This window comes from Tachypleus tridentatus, chromosome 6 (assembly GCF_004210375.1).
Source record: "Tachypleus tridentatus isolate NWPU-2018 chromosome 6, ASM421037v1, whole genome shotgun sequence".
Taxonomy (NCBI): Eukaryota; Metazoa; Arthropoda; class Merostomata; order Xiphosura; family Limulidae; genus Tachypleus; species Tachypleus tridentatus.
The window spans coordinates 21483525-21506970 of NC_134830.1; the positions used below are offsets into that span (position 1 = coordinate 21483525).

Consider the following 23446-nt stretch of genomic DNA (forward strand, 5'->3'; position numbering starts at 1 on the left):
GTTCCTAAACATGGAAATGAAGACCCAATGATAGGAAAAGCAGCTTCCAATGTTCTTGAAACAGACACTTCAATTAAACTTAAAATCATGTCCTGTCCATTTGTTATTGAATAAAGCAATATGGATTTCCAAGTTATTACACAAAATCACCCTGAGCCACTGGTTACTATATACAAAAAGTGTTGGACTGGAAATTCTTTTAAAAGCCCATCCTTCTACAGTGAATTTCAAAATATGTATGCAAGACTGCAATTTCAAAATCAATGTAATTTTATTCAGTGGTAACAAAAAAAAAACGAGATACATTATGTGAAAAGTACCAGATATATTGCAAAATCACTTACAAGTTTAACCAGAGCACATTTTTATACAAGTTAATATTAGACAAAGTGAAGTTTTACTTCAATATACATTAGAATTAACACATTATCTGTGATATTACTTGATGTACTAACATCATCTGTTGTGATCTTTAACCCTGAAAAAGAATTTAACTTCGAGCAATGTACCAGTCACTGTGTTTCCTGGTCAATCAGCAGTGAGCTCACAGACTTACAATGATAAAACCTGAGTTTTTATTATCCATGGTGGATAGAGCACATATAATCCATTGTGTAGCTTTGTGCTAAAACATATTACAAAGCTGTTCATTTTTCTTTCAAAATAAAAAAGTGACCAACCATTTCATACTTGAACAATCACAGAAATTTATTGGAATTATTAAGTTTACTGAAGGTACAAACTTGTGATAGTTTCATGAAACCACTACCTTGAGAGACTATAGGTCTGGATGCAATATTCTTACCTTTAAAGGAAAGTGATTAACAGTGTTCACTTTCTTGTAAGACTTTATGACAGTTTAATTTAAGAAATAATTAACACTTTCTTCAAAATCTGACTGAAAATCATGTTTCACATGAGTTAGATGTACCAATAACAAATTCCTCTCTTGTTGATACTTTTGAAAAAAAGAAACATTAAAATTGATGAAACGTTCCACTGGAAACTAAACAATACTGAAATGAAAACAGAAGCAGCAAAACTGGAGACAGAAAAAAACTAAAAAGGTAGACAGAAGGATTTGAAAGAGAAACTGCACCTGTGACAACAGCCCATGAAAGGGAAAGTACAGCAGCATACATCACCAGGAAGAAAAAAAATATTGGCTTTAATCATAGACTAAACAGAGACTGAAAATTTCTCCCAGCTTCATGAAGTGAGGCCTATGAAAGCTGAAGAAACAAAGGTTAGGTCATCAATCTACCAGTTGGGTCTTGTGTCTGTGTTAAAAAATGTGAAGCCAAGTGTAAAAAAGCTCAAAATTCCATGCTTTATTAACCATGCACGTTTATCACTTCTTACTAAAACCAATTTACAATGATGAGTAGTTGCACTATCTATCAATACAATCTCTTTTGGTGATGCTGAATAAAAACAACTTGTGTGATTATGGAAAAGTACCCACTTGTAAGAAAGTCATTTGGGCTTTTAAAACCTATTATTCAATAGTTTTTACAATAGTTTCGTGTTGAATTTACTTTTACAGATTAAGTAAATTATATTACAATTTACAGCTTTTACAATAAGTAAAATTTGTTTTTAAACTGGTATGACGTTTCGATCATTGTATGATCATTCTCAACTACACAAAGAATTACTGCACCAGCGATCAAACCGTCTGAAAACAAATCTTACTTAGTGTAAAAGCAATACATTGTAATAATATAAAAAAAAAACATTTATAAGATAATTATTGTGGTATCATCAGACCTGGTAAACGTGTTGACCTTGTTGTTAGCTTTAACCTCATAATGTGGACCATCCACATTCGAAGGAAATACTATTATTGTTACACAAAATCATGGAAAGCTTGTTATTCCTGTAATACATATTGCTACACAAGATAATGGAAAGCTTGTTATTCCTGTAATACATATTGCTACACAAGATCATGGAAAGCTTGTTATTCCTGTAATACATATTGCTACCTAAGATCATGGAAAGCTTGTTATTCCTATAATACATATTGCTACACAAGATCATGGAAAGCTTGTTATTCCTGTAATACATATTGCTACCCAAGATCATGGAAAGCTTGTTATTCCTGTAATACATATTGCTACCCAAGATCATGGAAAGCTTGTTATTCCTGTAATACATATTGCTACCCAAGATCATGGAAAGCTTGTTATTCCTGTAATACATATTGCTACACAAGATCATGGAAAGCTTGTTATTCCTGTAATACATATTGCTACACAAGATCACGGAAAGCTTGTTATTCCTGTAATACATATTGCTACACAAGATCACGGAAAGCTTGTTATTCCTGTAATACATATTGCTACCCAAGATCACGGAAAGCTTGTTATTCCTGTAATACATATTGCTACCCAAGATCACGGAGCTTGTTATTCCTGTAATACATATTGCTACCCAAGATCACGGAAAGCTTGTTATTCCTGTAATACATATTGCTACACAAGATCACGGAAAGCTTGTTATTCCTGTAATACATATTGCTACACAAGATCACGGAAAGCTTGTTATTCCTGTAATACATATTGCTACACAAGATCACGGAAAGCTTGTTATTCCTGTAATACATATTGCTACCCAAGATCACGGAAAGCTTGTTATTCCTGTAATACATATTGCTACCCAAGATCACGGAGCTTGTTATTCCTGTAATACATATTGCTACACAAGATCACGGAAAGCTTGTTATTCCTGTAATACATATTGCTACCCAAGATCACGGAAAGCTTGTTATTCCTGTAATACATATTGCTACCCAAGATCACGGAAAGCTTGCTATTCCTGTAATACATATTGCTACCCAAGATCACGGAAAGCTTGCTATTCCTGTAATACATATTGCTACCCAAGATCACGGAAAGCTTGTTATTCCTGTAATACATATTGCTACCCAAGATCACGGAAAGCTTGTTATTCCTGTAATACATATTGCTACACAAGATCACGGAAAGCTAGTTATTCCTGTAATACATATTGCTACACAAGATCACGGAAAGCTTGTTATTCCTGTAATACATATTGCTACACAAGATCACGGAAAGCTTGTTATTCCTGTAATACATATTGCTACACAAGATCACGGAAAGCTTGTTATTCCTGTAATACATATTGCTACACAAGATCACGGAAAGCTTGTTATTCCTGTAATACATATTGCTACCCAAGATCACGGAAAGCTTGTTATTCCTGTAATACATATTGCTACCCAAGATCACGGAAAGCTTGTTATTCCTGTAATACATATTGCTACACAAGATCATGGAAAGCTTGTTATTCCTGTAATACATATTGCTACACAAGATCATGGAAAGCTTGTTATTCCTGTAATACATATTGCTACACAAGATCATGGAAAGCTTGTTATTCCTGTAATACATATTGCTACCCAAGATCATGGAAAGCTTGTTAATCCTGTAATACATATTGCTACACAAGATCATGGAAAGCTTGTTATTCCTGTAATACATATTGCTACACAAGATCATGGAAAGCTTGTTATTCCTGTAATACATATTGCTACCCAAGATCATGGAAAGCTTGTTATTCCTGTAATACATATTGCTACCCAAGATCATGGAAAGCTTGTTATTCCTGTAATACATATTGCTACCCAAGATCATGGAAAGCTTGTTATTCCTGTAATACATATTGCTACACAAGATCATGGAAAGCTTGTTATTCCTGTAATACATATTGCTACCCAAGATCATGGAAAGCTTGTTATTCATGTAATACATAAGCAAGCAACGTGTATTCCGGCATTTGACCCTTTAGAACAGAACGTGTATGCAGCGTATGTTAGAGAAGTCCGTTTTTTAAACGTAACGCTAAAAGGTGTAACGTGTATCTTAAAAAAAATGCATAAGAATTGGAACCTACTTTTCCTTAGCAATCCTAGTGAGCTGTCAAAGAGAAAAATAATGATTTAGTTCTCCCAGTGCTAAGCGTTCAGGTCTTATCATACACGATTTTTCGTGACTAGAATTATATTAATATTCGACTGACCTCAACAGATTTTAGCACCGAAACATTTAAAAAAATATATAAAATATTTAGAATAAACTGATTTGGGTATTGCATTCGACTGATCGAAAACTACAAATACAATGTCCAACAGGATTCTAAGTCAGAAAAACTAACGCCCATTACTATTCTATCCATTATATATGTAAAAACGGCTCGTTTAGGTTGAGATTTTTTTTTTTTTTTTTTACGTAGAGGAGCGAACAACATTTCGACCTTCTTCGGTCATGTGAACCTGACGATGACCGAAGAAGGTCGAAATGTTGTTCGCTCCTCTACGTAAAAATTTTTCTCAACCCAAACGAGCCGTTTTTACATATATATTTTTCTCTGCAAGTGGGTTTTCTCGATATTCTGGCCATTGTCTGTTTGTTGAATTTCGCGCAAAGCTACACCATAGGTATCTGCGTTAGTCATCCATAATTTAGCAGTGTAAGATTAAAGGGGAGGCAGCCACTTATCACTACCAACTGCCAACTCTTGGGCTACTCTTTTACCAACGAATAGTAAAATTGACTGTAACATTATAACGCCCCCACGGCTGAAAGGGCAAGTACTTTGTTGTGACGAGGATTCGAACCTGTAATCCCTCATATTAGGAGTCGAACGCTTTAACCACCTGGCCATGCTGGGCCGCATTCTAGCCTTAACAACAGTAGTTCATGTGACAATTATGGTTCGTTAAAAACAGGATATCACAATTATTATTCCAGTTCGTTAAGAATGATACCACCTGTAACAATTGTATTTTGTTACTTTCAGAATTTTAAAATAGTGATTCTAGTTCTTTAACAACAGCAATAATATTTCTCAAGAAAAGTCCAGCTCTTGAATATAAGTATTCTGCATGATGACTCTTGAGGTACAATTCTTCAGGATAATGGTTGTTTTACTGGAAAAATAATACTCGATTTCTGGCAGAAATAAAACATGGCGAACTAATGGTTACCTTTCTGGGAAAATAAAACTTCCTCTCAAGTTCTTGCATAAATAAAATTCGGTGAAGTAATGGACACTTTGTTTGAGAAAACAAAAACAAATTTTTTTAATTCTAGCATACATGAAACATGGCGGACTGGTGATTGATCGACTGAAGGCATGAAGGTGATTTGAAACAGTTAGTTGCACGAGGGTGGATAAAAAAAAAACAACTATTTCGATGTGATAGTTTGTGGCTCAAAAGGGTTCGGAATTAGATCTCAAGCACGACTTAACATTCATTCAAGAATAATCACGTACGTATATATCAGATACGTGACCATAGTGTCATTCCACCTGCTCCTAGCTTTCAGTGCACTAGGTCTCACATAGAAACCTTCATAGCCAAGTTACAAAACGGATAAAATATTTGTGTTATTTTTAATAAAGCGCCTATTCATTCATTATTCAAATGTTTCAAGCTACAACAAATGTGCAATTAAGTATGATTTGTTTTGGAATTTCGCACAAAGCTACTCGAGGGCTATCTGTGCTAGCCGTCCCTAATTTAGCAGTGTAAGACTAGAGGGAAGGCAGCTAGTCATCACCACCCACCGCCAACTCTTGAGCTACTCTTTTACCAACGAATAGTGGGATTGACCGTCACGTTATAACGCCCCCACGGCTGGGAGGGCGAGCATGTTTGGCGTGACTCGGGCGCGAACCCGCGACCCTCAGATTACGAGTCGCACACCTTACGCGCTTGGCCATGCCAGGCCACAATTAAGTATGATCTTATAATCCCAGCAAGCTACATAATTAAACCAAAAATCAAAATAAACCCATCAGTGAGTATAACTTATTAAATATACTGTTATTTTTTTAATAATATTATAAATCATTGTTTAATCAGTCAGATACTCTAGTTGTTAGAGGTAACTTCGATTATAAAAGCGCAAACTCACGAGGTTTGGCTTGCTTGAGAGACTTAGATTAGTCCTAAATGAATACACTGAGCAAAAATTAATTTGTACAAAAGTACAATAATATTTTTAAACAATAAAACTAGATACATTAAACATTTTAAACAATACTGTTTACGAAAGTAACATTAAATAAATAATACAGGAAGCCCTACTAATGACACACAAAATATTAGCTTCAAACACTGTTGTGGGTTAATGTTGGTTTAACAAGGTATCATCAGTATAAGCAAGTATGAGGTACATATAATCCTCCCTAACAACGTCTTGTGCTCAATGAAAACCCACTAAAGCCCTAACAGTGTAATTATATGTAAATATACCAATACATAAAAATTAGATAATTTGATCGTAAGTTTTCTTTGTTTGGTTTGAATTTCACGCAAAGCTACACGAGCGCTATCTGCGCTAGCTGTCCCGAATTTAGCAGTGTAAGACTAGAGGGAAAGCAGCTAGTCATCACCACCCAACGTCAAGTTTTACCAACAAATAGTGGGAATGACCGTGACATTATAGCGCCCCTATGGCTGAAAGGGCGAGCATGTTTAGTGCGATGGGGATTCCAATCCGCGACCTTCAGATTACAAGCCGAGTGCCTTAACCACCTGGCCATGCTGGGGTCGTTGGTCGTAAGTACACGTGTTAAACAGCTGCGAGATAATTGACGTTTTTTATATGCTACGTAAAACAAAACACTACTCCTGTTGTTAAATAATGTCAGTGGCACCCTTGAATTCATTTTTATAAAAAAAACAAAGTGTCACGTGGTGAATCATGTGATCTTATATGCACATTTTAGTTGCATGTACGTATGAAGAAAACACTATGTTTTCAGATACCAGTCTGAACAATACAATTTGTATAAAGGGATCCAGAATGCAAATGAGACATCTCGTTAAACAAAGACATTTGGACGTTTCCATGATGTAAAGGACAAATCGTGAAACAACAGCTAAAATGTTGACAAACTGTGGTTACTGACATGTGAACTTACTTTCTGTGATGGATTTACAATTATATATTTACTTTAGTATCAATGTTTGTTTCAGTTAAATATATAGATAGAAATACATGGAACTTATGCTGTTAAATCAGTATTGCGAAATGTCCGCCCATTCGCTAAATATTAATGATTGCCAATATTGTTGCCAACTGAAATTTCAAGAACCTTTCCTGAAGTTTATAATATGACGTGCAAAGAGATGGTATATATTGTTGGTTTTCTACAGTTGGTATATTATAAACCTCAGAAGCTATAACTGTGATTCTAGTTCTTTAACAACAGCAATAATATTTCTCAAAAAAGTCCAGCTCTTGAATATTAGTTATCTGCATGATGACTCGAGTTCTTGAGATACAATTCAGATATTTAACCAGGAATTTTTATAGGTTTCGAACATTACACACCGTTAGTATTTTTACGATGACATTGTACAACTACAGCTGTGATAAAACTCAGCTAAAAGCTAGCTAGCTCCCCGTTAAATGAAAGTACCTATATCAACCAAGAATTATATTCGCTCATCGTGAACTGTCGATAAAATATTCAGTTCCAAATCAGATATTTTATGCGTATGTGAAACCAGAACGGACAGAATTTGCATCCCTTAAACGTTTTGTAGCATTTCGCCATTGGTATGACGTCACAGGTGAAACTTCTTAGCAAACAAGCCTCGCAAGTAGAACTCTTTTCACAGCTTGACTCAAGAATAACATAAATACCTTTTCCTAATTACTGTTTAACATCAAGACTTTTAACATCGCAATCTTAGAATATCCTGTGAATAATAGCAGAGGCCTGTAGTAATTTAAGTAGCATATTATATATCACTTTCTAACCCAGAATCAATACATCCTAAGTATGCCTAAGACATAGTACTTGCTGAGAGCATAACCAACCCTAACGATGCTCTACGAATTACGCAGTAGTTGTTGTGCTACATACATCATATTATACCAATCTTTTTTTTATGATCACCTGCTTCTATTTGGAATAAACTTTTGCAACCAAAATTAAAATTACACGATAAATTGAGACATCGAAAATAAAATAAGCAACGTTTATTATACTGATTAGCAACAGAGAGAAAATAATTTCAAAGTTCTCATTAACTGAAATACCACAATATTAAAAGCTCAGATTCAAGTTTAAAATCAGGGATTAGAAACCTAATCTATTACACGTTTTAAAGACGTGAGACGTCACGAAGCCAAGTGTAAACTTCCGCAAAAACTTTTATCTAAATTAGTTATTCAAAAGCGTGCTAGTGAGAAGTACGTTATGTTAATGTTTAATTTATGGAGCACATTGCTTATAAATATAAAAGGTGTACCTTTTGAAGAAATGAATTCATCCATTTTGTGAAAGTTTTTTTCTGTATATATAAGCGTTCTTCTTGAAGAGCCTTGATACGGCCAGTTTCAAACCTCAATGCATCTTCTCGCTGAGACATCTTGGTAAAAAATGGCGTCACTTTTCCCTGGTCATCACTCTGGTGAGAAAAAAAAATTAAAACAAGTTTAGATACGCTTTTATATCCACTATTAATGAAGCTACACGCTATTAATGACTTAAAAACCACCTGAATTCAGGTAATTCTGTGACGATATGCTAAAGCTTATAACAGTAGATCTGCTTACTGGATGAAGCTCCCTCTTTGGAGAATGCCATCAATGATGAATAAAACTTTGTGACCACATACCCTCTTTTTTATGTTATATGGCATATTGCTCTGCACAATCAACAAAAGCTCCAACAAAAGAGTGTGTGTGTGTTTTCTTATAGCAAAGCCACATTAGGCTATCTGCTGAGTCCAATGAGATCATTCGAATCCCTGATTTTAGGGTTATAAATCCGTAGACTTGCCGCTGTACTAGCGGGGGACCCAACAAAAAAGAAGTTCTATACGAATATGATATGTGTGTACACAAACACACACACACACACATATATATATATTTAGTGAAACTGAATAATTACATCCAAACGTTTCTTTGTCTGTTTTAATTTCGCACAAAGTTACTCGAGGGCTATCTGTGCTAGCCGTCCCTAATTTAGCAGTGTAAGACTAGAGGGAAGGCAGCTAGTCATCGCCACCCACCGCCAACTCTTGGGCAACTGCTTTACCAAAGAATAGTGGGATTGGCCGACACATTATAACGCCCTCACGGCTGAAAGAGCGAGCATGTTTGGTGCGACCGGGATTCGAATGCGCGACCCTCAAATTACGAGTCGAGCGCCTTAACCCACCTGGCCATGCCAGGCCACATCCAAATGAAGCTAAATGAATAAACAAAATCATGAAGAAGGACTGTGTTGAAAACAGCAAATCCCAACCTCTGATTAATTATATTATAACAATAAATTTTTAAGTCATAAAAGAAACATGAAACTAAATGCACATGTTGTTGTTTTTTTAAAAATATGCAGCGTATTCTGTTTCATGTTAATGTTTCTTTTTTGGCTTAAAATATTTATAGTTATAATATATATTATATTTTGAACTAGATATTTTACGCTAACCATCTATATACAGGCTTTAAAATAGTTGGTTGATAAATGCAGATAATGAAATCAGACCAAACTTACAATTTCTGTCCCTAAATTTCAGGTTCACACCTTTATAGGTATTTATTTATTTCAAAACAAGCACTGCCCCTACTTTCTTTCTCTCAAAGCTTAAACATAGATAAAAGTAGCTGCTACTACGCCTGAACAGAGACAATATTTTAACATTAACTACTCATGAACTTGCGATAACCTTATCCAGTCGCTAATTACCTTGAATTACGAATAATTCTAATCCTCCAACCGTCAAAATTTGGAATGAAATTTAACACACATCCGAATTCCGACACTGTTGTTCACTATAGGGTGGCGTTCTTCTTGTCTATAATAGGATTTAGATCTTTGTAGCCCTGTGAGGGTCAGCTATATTTCTTGTGCATGGCTTGTTTGTTTGTTTGTTTGTTTTTGAATTTCGCACAAAGCTACTCGAGAGCTATCTGTGCTAGCCGTCCCTAATTTAACAGTGTAAGACTAGAGGGAAGGCAGCTAGTCATCGCCACCCACCGCCAACTCTTGGGCTACTCTTTTACCAACGAAATAGTGGGATTGACCGTCACATTATAACGCCCCCACGGCTGAAAGGGCGAGCATGTTTGGCGCGATGGGGATGCGAACTCTCGACCCTCAGATTACGAGTGGCACGCCTTAACACGCTTGGCCATGCCGGACCTTCTTGTGCATGGCAGTCGATTACAATATAATATTAGTGTATTTGCTGTAAGGGAATAAGAGTTTTGCTAGACTATACGAACTCTTACTCTGATAAATTTTATGGCCATGGCCGCGTAAGTAATTATAATAATATGTTAAATATTCTTTTCCGTTATTCATTAGTATAAAAGCGCAAAAGTTCCAATTGCATTTTCCACATTTTCGCCAGTTTTTTACTTTTTTAGCTTCATGTACAAATAGCCTTTTTAATACTGTTACAGTAACTTAAAACTACATTAATAACAATGTGTGAGCCTAGCATGAGGTAGTCTTAATTTATGATTATGTGTAATATAAATATTAACTGAGGAGAGGTACCTAGGGTTATCTTGGTCAAGTTTACAGTAACCATCTAGTTCTCATAATAAATTGTTTTTTGCGTCAATTTTTGGCGAACGTATTTTAAAAGCTATGTAGGAGTACATCCATTTCTAGATTTACGTAATTGCGAATGAATTTCGATGACGTAGATCTTGGTAGTTTGTATAGTGTTCTAAGAAGATAATTCTGTACTGTTTTCATTTTATATTTAATGTGTTTCCCTGACACTTCTATGCACGCGGGATATGCATATTCGATTACAAGATATACGTAGGTTTTGCATATGCTGAGGACGTTATCCTCTGATGCTCTACTGTTTCTGCTCGTACGACTCCGGGCATCGTACGTGCGGTGCAAAACTTTGGTTTTAATATACTTTATGTGTTAGGCTCATGTTAATTTTGAATATATATTAAGCCAAGGAGCTTAGCTAATGTTATAATCTGGAGAAGTTCTCCGTTCATATATAGCTGGCCCGGAATGGCCAAGTGATTAAGGCACTCGACTCGTAATCCGAGGATCGCTAGTTCGAATCTCAATCACATCAAACGTGCTCACCCTTTCAGCCGTGAAAGCGTTATAATGTGACGGTCAATCCCACTATTCGTTGGTAAAAGAGTAGCCCAAGAGTTGGTGGTGGGTGGTGATGACTAGCTGCCTTCCCTCTAGTCTTACACTGCTAAATTAGGAACGGTTAACGCAGATAGCCCTCGAGTAGCTTTGCGCGAAATCCAAATCAAAGCAAACCAATCGTATATAGTTATGGTGGATTTTTTTAATGTTTTGTCAGTTTTGTAAAAGAACAACAACATTCAATTGATTTGTCGGGGATGACATTTATTTTAATACTGCATTTTTGACACTATTGGACTACCATGTTTAATTGAGTTTGTAGATTTGTAGCTGCTATTAAAGATGTCGGAGCACCTTTTCAAACTACCACATCATCTGCGAACCGTGAAACGTATTCGTGATTCGGATTCTTTAGAGACATGTTCTTTTTAGCACATATGATGAATAGAATAGGACTAACCACCACTCCTTAAGGGACACCTGCCTCACGAATGAATGACTTCGAGAAGGTTCCCTGAACACTCATCAACAATTTGTTTTAGCAAAATGTTCGATAACCATTGAGTAATACCCAAGGCAGTTTCAATCCTGACATACGGAACCTTAGACCATTGTACCATAAATTATATCGAAAAAGCATACAACAAAGCATTCTTTTTTGTTAGAATTATCTTCGATGAAATCAGTTAATGTAGCTAAATGACCTGTAGTTTATCTGTATTTTCTGAATCCACTTTTAATTTCGGGTACTAATGATATTATTTCCAGAAATGTGGAGAGTCTATTACTTATTATTCTCTCTATAATTTTGCCTGTGCAGCAGGTTAGGCTACACAGACGGTGTTGTTCAGTTTATATTGGCTGGCTTTCCTTCTTTATAGAATATAAAGAGATTCGCTTGCTTCCAAGAATCCAGATGTTAGCGATGGGTCAAAAAGTGCTGTAAAGTGTTCAAACAATCTTCGAGTAACAATAACTTGTATATCATCTTCTCCGGGAGCTTTGTTCTTGGTTGTTTTTATTGCTTGTATAACCTCTATTACTTTTACTTCTTTAGACATTTGATAAGCCATATGTTTGTTGTCCTTATCATCGTTTATTGCTTTGTTAATGTTTGTTAGACACAGTGGTTGTACATTTTTTTATGTTTTGTGTTAGACATTGAATGACCTCATTGCAAAAATGAGTACTCACATCCGGTTCATAGTGTGTTCGAAACGTGTTCTGTTGTTGTTGCTTAAATTCTTCAGCCTTATCTTTGTTAATGTGTGCTATTGTGTTATTAGTTTTAACTGGTGGATATGTTCGTTGTCTTTCCTGCATTTGTGAATCGTCACAGATGTGTCCAGAAGTGTTTCGCATGTTTTATTTTCATTTAGTTGGTAACAGTATTGCCCCCATTGTTCTGGTTTTAAAACAGTATCGCCCCCATTGTGTTGGTTTTAAAACAGTATCGCTCCCATTGTTCTGGTTTTAAAACAGTATCGCCCCATTGTTCTGGTTTCAAAACAGTATCGCCCCCATTGTTCTGGTTTCAAAACAGTATCGCCCCATTGTTCTGGTTTTAAAACAGTATAGTCCCATTGTTCTCGTTTCAAAACAATATGCCCACATTATTCTGGTTTTAAAACAGTATTGCCCCCATTGTTCTGGTTTCAAAACAGTATCGCCCCCATTGTTCTGGTTTTAAAACAGTATTGACCCCATTGTTCTGGTTTTAAAACAGTATCGCCCCCATTGTTCTGGTTTTAAAACAGTGTCGCCCCCATTGTTCTGGTTTAAAGAAGTTTAACTTCTGTCCTTATTTTGTTCGTTTGTGTATTTATTTCGGTGATGATGGTTTCATTTCTTGTTTCTACAAATTATCTTCGTAGCTGGCGTCGTTTTTTTTATCATTGTTATCAGCTGTGTGTGGTTGCCAAGTATGGCCTGGTGTTGAGTGTTTATTTTTCAATATGGTATGCTGTGTCCTTATGTTAAGGCACTCAGTGATTGTTTGACAATATATATATATTTCAGATGGGTCACGAGCTTCGGCAACATATTATCCAGATGTGTTGCATAACCATTTCAGTTTATATTTTAATAGTTATATTTTTGGGAATGAAACTGAATACATACCAGATCGGTAGGCGATCGCCATCAATATTTTGTCCGACGTTAAAGTTTAAAATCTTTTGGCTCATACTGTGAATTTAGACATAAAGCTTGTGTATCGCTACTGATGTATAGGTCGAAGTGTCATAATCTAATAGATCAACGTTTATATCATCTATAATGTTTCACACATATCTACCATTTTTATTAATTTCCATACGTCCAAAGTTTATATATTTACTGTTGAAAACACCTATGAATATACAGTTTATGTTATGACAGTAAATACTATTTAATACTTCCACATCTATGAGCAGTACATACATAATACTGTTTAACTATATAACTTAATACACACTCATCATACATAATACTGTTTAACTATATAACTTAATACACACTCATCATACATAATACTGTTTAACTATATGACTGTTAATACACACTCATCATACATAATACTGTTTAACTATATAACTGTTAATACACACTACATACACTCATATAACTGTTAATACATATCATACATAATACTGTTTAACTATATAACTGTTAATACACACTCATCATACATAATACTGTTTAACTATATGACTGTTAATACACACTCATCATACATAATACTGTTTAACTATATAACTGTTAATACACACTCATCATACATAATACTGTTTAACTATATAAATACACACTCATCATACATAATACTGTTTAACTATATGACTGTTAATACACTCATCATACATAATACTGTTTAACTATATAACTGTTAATACACACTCATCATACATAATACTGTTTAACTATATAACTGTTAATACTCATATAATAATACTGTTAATACACACACTCATCATACATAATACTGTTTAAGTATATAACTCATATATAACATATCATACATACTGTTTAACTATATAACTGTTAATACACACTCATCATACATAATACTGTTTAACTATATAACTGTTAATACACACTCATCATACATAATACTGTTTAACTATATAACTGTCAATACACACTCATCATACATAATATTGTTTAACTATATAACTGTCAATACACACTCATCATACATAATACTGTTTAACTATATAACTGTTAATACACACTCATCATACATAATACTGTTTAACTATATAACTGTTAATACACACTCATCATACATAATACTGTTTAACTATATAACTGTTAATACACTCATCACACATAATACTGTTTAACTCATCATACATAATACTGTTTAACTATATAACTGTTTAACTATATATGTTAACTGTTAATACACACTCATCATACATAATACTGTTTAACTATATAACTGTTAATACACACTCATCATACATCATCATCATACATAATACTGTTTAACTATATAACTGTTAATACACACTCATCATACATAATACTGTTTAACTATATAACTGTTAATACACACTCATCATACATAATACTGTTTAACTATATAACTGTTAATACACACTCATCATACATAATACTGTTTAACTATATAACTGTTAATACACACTCATCATACATAATACTGTTTAACTATATAACTGTTAATACACACTCATCATACATAATACTGTTTAACTATATAACTGTTAATACACTCATCATAACTGTTTAACTATATAACTGTTAATACACACTCATCATACATAATACTGTTTAACTATATAACTGTTAATACACACTCATCATACATAATACTGTTTAACTATATAACTGTTAATACACACTCATCATACATAATACTGTTTAACTATATAACTGTTAATACACACTCATCATACATAATACTGTTTAACTATATAACTGTTAATACACACTCATCATACATAATACTGTTTAACTATATAACTGTTAATACACACTCATCATACATAATACTGTTTAACTATATAACTGTTAATACACACTCATCATACATAATACTGTTTAACTATATAACTGTTAATACACACTCATCATACATAATACTGTTTAACTATATAACTGTTAATACACACTCATCATACATAATACTGTTTAACTATATAACTGTTAATACACACTCATCATACATAATACTGTTTAACTATATAACTGTTAATACACACTCATCATACATAATACTGTTTAACTATATAACTGTTAATACACACTCATCATACATAATACTGTTTAACTATATAACTGTTTAATACACACTCATCATACATAATACTGTTTAACTATATAACTGTTAATACACACTCATCATACATAATACTGTTTAACTATATAACTGTTAATACACACTCATCATACATAATACTGTTTAACTATATAACTGTTAATACACACTCATCATACATAATACTGTTTAACTATATAACTGTTAATACACACTCATCATACATAATACTGTTTAACTATATAACTGTTAATACACACTCATCATACATAATACTGTTTAACTATATAACTGTTAATACACACTCATCATACATAATACTGTTTAACTATATAACTGTTAATACACACACTCATCATACATAATACTGTTTAACTATATAACTGTTAATACACACTCATCATACATAATACTGTTTAACTATATAACTGTTAATACACACTCATCATACATAATACTGTTTAACTATATAACTGTTAATACACACTCATCATACATAATACTGTTTAACTATATAACTGTTAATACACACTCATCATACATAATACTGTTTAACTATATAACTGTTAATACACACACTCATCATACATAATACTGTTTAACTATATAACTGTTAATACACACTCATCATACATAATACTGTTTAACTATATAACTGTTAATACACACTCATCATACATAATACTGTTTAACTATATAACTGTTAATACACACTCATCATACATAATACTGTTTAACTATATAACTGTTAATACACACTCATCATACATAATACTGTTTAACTATATAACTGTTAATACACACTCATCATACATAATACTGTTTAACTATATAACTGTTAATACACACTCATCATACATAATACTGTTTAACTATATAACTGTTAATACACACTCATACATAATACATATATAACTGTTTAACACACTCATATACACTGTTTAATACTGTTAATACACTCATCATACATACTGTTTATATATAACTGTTTAACTATATAATAATACTGTTTAATACTGTTAATACACACTCATCATACATAATACTGTTTAACTATATAACTGTTAATACACACTCATCATACATAATACTGTTTAACTATATAACTGTTAATACACACTCATCATACATAATACTGTTTAACTATATAACTGTTAATACACACTCATCATACATAATACTGTTTAACTATATAACTGTTAATACACACTCATCATACATAATACTGTTTAACTATATAACTGTTAATACACACTCATCATACATAATACTGTTTAACTATATAACTGTTAATACACACTCATCATACATAATACTGTTTAACTATATAACTGTTAATACACACTCATCATACATAATACTGTTTAACTATATAACTGTTAATACACACTCATCATACATAATACTGTTTAACTATATAACTGTTAATACACACTCATCATACATAATACTGTTTAACTATATAACTGTTAATACACACTCATCATACATAATACTGTTTAACTATATAACTGTTAATACACACTCATCATACATAATACTGTTTAACTATATAACTGTTAATACACACTCATCATACATAATACTGTTTAACTATATAACTGTTAATACACACTCATCATACATAATACCGTTTAACTATATAACTGTTAATACACGCTCATCATACATAATACCGTTTAACTATATAACTGTTAATACACACTCATCATACATAATACTGTTTAACTATATAACTGTTAATACACACTCATCATACATAATACTGTTTAACTATATAACTGTTAATACACACTCATCATACATAATACTGTTTAACTATATAACTGTTAATACACACTCATCATACATAATACTGTTTAACTATATAACTGTTAATACACACTCATCATACATAATACTGTTTAACTATATAACTGTTAATACACGCTCATCATACATAATACCGTTTAACTATATAACTGTTAATACACACTCATCATACATAATACTGTTTAACTATATAACTGTTAATACACACTCATCATACATAATACTGTTTAACTATATAACTGTTAATACACACTCATCATACATAATACTGTTTAACTATATAACTGTTAATACACACTCATCATACATAATACTGTTTAACTATATAACTGTTAATACACACTCATCATACATAATACTGTTTAACTATATAACTGTTAATACACACTCATCATACATAATACTGTTTAACTATATAACTGTTAATACACACTCATCATACATAATACTGTTTAACTATATAACTGTTAATACACACTCATCATACATAATACTGTTTAACTATATAACTGTTAATACACACTCATCATACATAATACTGTTTAACTATATAACTGTTAATACACACTCATCATACATAATACTGTTTAACTATATAACTGTTAATACACACTCATCATACATAATACTGTTTAACTATATAACTGTTAATACACACTCATCATACATAATACTGTTTAACTATATAACTGTTAATACACGCTCATCATACATAATACTGTTTAACTATATAACTGTTAATACACATACTCATCATACATAATACTGTTTAACTATATAACTGTTAATACACACTCATCATACATAATACTGTTTAACTATATAACTGTTAATACACACTCATCATACATAATACTGTTTAACTATATAACTGTTAATACACACTCATCATACATAATACTGTTTAACTATATAACTGTTAATACACACTCATCATACATAATACTGTTTAACTATATAACTGTTAATACACACTCATCATACATAATACTGTTTAACTATATAACTGTTAATACACACTCATCATACATAATACTGTTTAACTATATAACTGTTAATACACACTCATCATACATAATACTGTTTAACTATATAACTGTTAATACACACTCATCATACATAATACTGTTTAACTATATAACTGTTAATACACACTCATCATACATAATACTGTTTAAGTATATAACTGTTAATACACACTCATCATACATAATACTGTTTAACTATATAACTGTTAATACACACTCATCATACATAATACTGTTTAACTATATAACTGTTAATACACACTCATCATACATAATACTGTTTAAGTATATAACTGTTAATACACACTCATCATACATAATACTGTTTAACTATATAACTGTTAATACACACTCATCATACATAATACTGTTTAACTATATAACTGTTAATACACACTCATCATACATAATACTGTTTAAGTATATAACTGTTAATACACACTCATCATACATAATACTGTTTAACTATATAACTGTTAATACACACTCATCATACATGATACCGTTTAAGTGTATAACTGTCAATACACACTCATCATACATGATACCGTTTAAGTGTATAACTGTCAATACACACTCATCATACATAATACTGTTTAACTATATAACTGTTAATACACACTCATCATACATAATACTGTTTAAGTGTATAACTGTTAATACACACTCATCATACATAATACTGTTTAACTATATAACTGTCAATACACACTCATCATACATAATACTGTTTAACTATATAACTGTTAATACACACTCATCATACATAATACTGTTTAACTATATAACTGTCAATACACACTCATCATACATAATACTGTTTAAGTATATAACTGTCAATACACACTCATCATACATAATACTGTTTAACTATATAACTGTTAATACACACTCATTTTCGCTTCCCTCACTAATAAGCTTCCTCAATATAATAGATATAATAGAGCTATTCCTCAACTGAGAACCTGTTTATGTTCTAATAGCTGAGAAACATTGGATTTTAAGTTTCTTATTTTTGTACAGTAAAGTTTTAGTTGTATCTCGTATATTAAGTTTTGTTTTAACGTTCATTACGGTTTGTTTTGAATTTCAAGCAAAGTTACACGAGGGCTATCTGTACTAGTCGTCCCTAATTTAGCAGGGAAAGACCAGAGTGAGGGCAGTTAGTCATCATCATCCACCGCCAACTCCTGGGCTATTCGTTTTCCAACAAATAATAGAATTCACTGTTACATTATAACACGTTTAGTTAGACGGGGATACGAATCCGCGACCTGCAAGTTGCGTTTTAAGTACCCTCGCCACCAGGACATACCAAGCCCATGCACTGGCGTTCTCACTGACTATATAAAATATATACATCATTATACAGTGTCATATATATCCGAGGGTTGCGGGTTCGAATCCTCTTCACACCAAACGTGATCGCTCTTTCAGCCGTGGAGGCGTTATAATGTGCGGTCAATCCCACTATTCGTTGATAAAAGAGTAGCCCAAGAGTTGGCGGTGGGTGGTGATGACTAGTTACCTTCCATCTAGTCTTACACTGCTAAATTAGGGACGGCTAGTGCAGATAGCACTCGTGTAACTTTGCGCGAAATTCAAAACAAACCAATCCCAAAAGTGTAATCCTCAACCCTGAGACGCTCAGTCGGTAAAGAATATGCTAGGAACATTCTGTAATTATTAAAAAAAAAAAAAAGATATATATGCAAGTTGTACCAGTATTTTCATTGAAATTGTTGACACTGTATATACAAGTATAACATTCTCATTAATCTTTATTAGACTGTTGGCATCTCATAACCTCTCGAGACTATAGCCTACAGTTATAGAAACGATCAAATCTTTTAAGAGAGAGAATTTCAAACATAAAAAGTTACACGAATTCGCAAAAGACTACAAAACAGCACACAAACACAAAAAACGGAAGCTTTAAAGAAACACTTACTTAACATACTTAAAACATGACCCCGATATGAATGACCACTAACAAAGTCATGTAAATACAACTGAACAAAATAAAGATATTTTCACACCAATATTCCTGATATCTTAGTCATCACTGACAACAGAAACGGAACTACAAACCCATTAAAAACACAGATAACGAATGAACTAACGAAAACCCAATAGAAACCAAGCACCAAGAGAAGACGGCATACAGGGCCTTTTACTGAAAAAAGGCACCCAGTTGTTACTTTAAGATCTAAAAGCACTTTGTAACCTCTACCTCTCATCAGGGTATATCCTGTTACTTGGAAACAAATGAATGTTCTCATGTTTGTTAAGGAAGGTAGAAAAAAAACAGTAAAATAAATGGCAGGGCTATAGATCAATAAACCTGACGAAGTGTGTTGGCAAAAATCAGTGAAACAAACATAAACAAACGCAAAATTAAAGAAGCCTTACTTATACAACAACTTAAACCTAAAATAAACCAATTTAAAGGAACACCTTTATACCTATATTGAAAATAATATAATAAATAATATAAAAGTATATATTCAAACATCTAACACCACCCTCTACATTCTGACACTCAGTTACACAACCCCTTTCAAACATGTGGTCAGCTTCTGGTCAGTTACCTCTTTCTTTCTTTGTGAACCTGACGATGACCGAACAAGGTTGAAACGTTGTTCGCTCCTCATCGTAAAAGTATTTTCTCGACCCAAACGAGCCGTTGTTACATATATGTATTGGCAAAAAGTTCAGAAAGAGTAATAGTAATAGATTAAATACATATCTAGAAAGCAATTCAGAATCACCGGATGTAAGTAATGTTTTAGAAATTTCTACAAGGAACTGATTATTTAGTTAGATTAACTGAAGCAAATCAGAATCACCGGATGTAAGAAATGTTTCGGAAATTTCTACAAGGAACTGATTAGTTAGTTAGATTAACTGAAGCAATTCAGAATTATCGGGTGTAAGAAATGTTTCAGGAAATTTCTACAAGGAACTGATTATTTAGTTAGATTAACTGAAGCAATTCAGAATTACCAGATGTAAGAAATGTTTCAGGAAATTTCTACAAGGAACTGATTATTTAGTTAGATTAACTGAAGCAATTCAGAATTACCGGATGTAAATGTTTCAGGAAATTTCTACAAAGAACAGATTATTTAGTTAGATTAACTGAAGCAATTCAGAATTACCGGATGTAAGAAATGTTTCGGAAATTTCTACAAGGAACTGATTAGTTAGTTAGATTAACTGAAGCAATTCAGAATTACCGGATGTAAGAAATGTTTCAGAAAATTTCTACAAGGAACTGATTAGTTAGTTAGATTAACTGAAGCAATTCAGAATTACCGGATGTAAGAAATGTTTTAGGAAATTTCTACAAGGAACTGAATATTTAGTTAGATTAACTGAAGCAAATCAGAATCACCGGATGTAAGAAATGTTTCGGAAATTTCTACAAGGAACTGATTAGTTAGTTAGATTAACTGAAGCAATTCAGAATTACCGGATGTAAGAAATGTTTCAGGAAATTTCTACAAGGAACTGATTATTTTGTAAGATTAACTGAAGCAATTCAGAATTACCGGATGTAAATGTTTCAGGAAATTTCTACAAGGAACTGATTATTTAATTAGATTAACTGAAGCAATTCAGAATTACCGGATGTAAGAAATGTTTCAGGAAATTTCTACAAGGAACTGATTAGTTAGTTAGATTAACTGAAGCAATTCAGAATTACCGGATGTAAGAAATGTTTCAGGAAATTTCTACAAGGAACTGATTAGTTAGTTAGATTAACTGAAGCAATTCAGAATTACCGGATTTAAGAAATGTTTTAGGAAATTTCTACAAGGAACTGATTATTTAGTTAGATTAACTGAAGCAAATCAGAATCACCGGATGTAAGAAATGTTTCGGAAATTTCTACAAGGAACTGATTATTTAGTTAGATTAACTGAAGCAATTCAGAATTACCGGATGTAAGAAATGTTTCAGGAAATTTCTACAAGGAACTGATTATTTAGTTAGATTAACTGAAGCAATTCAGAATTACCGGATGTAAATGTTTCAGGAAATTTCTACAAAGAACAGATTATTTAGTTAGATTAACTGAAGCAATTCAGAATTACCGGATGTGAGAAATGTTTCAGGAAATTTCTACAAGTTACTGATTATTTAGTTAGATTAACTGAAGCAATTCAGAATTACCGGATGTAAATGTTTCAGGAAATTTCTACAAAGAACAGATTATTTAGTTAGATTAACTGAAGCAATTCAGAATTATCAGATGTAATAAATGTTTCAGGATATTTCTACAAGGAACTGATTATTTAGTTAGATTAACTGAAGCAATTCAGAATTATCAGATGTAATAAATGTTTCAGGATATTTCTACAAGGAACTGATTATTTAGTTAGATTAACTGAAGCAATTCAGAATTACCGGATGTAAATGTTTCAGGAAATTTCTACGAGGAACTGATTATTTAGTTAGAGTAACTGAAGCAATTCAGAATTATCAGATGTAATAAATGTTTCAGGATATTTCTACAAGGAACTGATTATTTAGTTAGATTAACTGAAGCAATTCAGAATTACCGGATGTAAGAAATGTTTCACGAAATTTCTACAAAAAACTGATTATTTAGTTAGATTAACTGAAGCAATTCAGAATTACCGAATATAAATGTTTCAGGAAATGTCTACAAGGAACTGATTATTTAGTTAGATTACCTGAAGCAATTCAGGATTACCAGATGTAAGAAATGTTTCAGGAAATTTTTACAAGGAACTGATTATTTAGTTAGATTAACTGAAGCAATTCAGAATCACCGGATGTACGAAATGTTTCAGGAAATATCTACAAGGTACTGATTATTTAGTTAGAGTAACTGAAGCAATTCAGAATCACCGGATGTACGAAATGTTTCAGGAAATATCTACAAGGTACTGATTATTTAGATTAACTGAAGCAATTCAGAATTACCTGATGTAAAAAATGTTTCAGGAAATTTCTACAAGGAACTGATTATTTAGTTAGAGTAACTGAAGCAATTCAGAATCACCGGATGTACGAAATGTTTCAGGAAATATCTACAAGGTACTGATTATTTAGATTAACTGAAGCAATTCAGAATTACCTGATGTAAAAAATGTTTCAGGAAATTTCTACAAGGAACTGATTATTTAGTTAGAGTAACTGAAGCAATTCAGAATCACCGGATGTACGAAATGTTTCA

General features: G+C 32.5%; 1 protein-coding gene across 1 annotated transcript in view; it reads right to left on the reverse strand.

Moving 5' to 3' along the window:
- The window catches only part of kst (spectrin beta chain, non-erythrocytic 5 kst), a 215225-nt gene that overhangs the window by 152964 nt on the left and 38815 nt on the right, over nt 1-23446 (reverse strand). Inside the window, exon 2 of the mRNA XM_076503684.1 lies at nt 8297-8455. Within this exon, the coding sequence (XP_076359799.1) occupies nt 8297-8416 (120 nt within the window). The 5' untranslated portion in view covers nt 8417-8455. The remainder of the gene's footprint in view (nt 1-8296; nt 8456-23446) is intronic.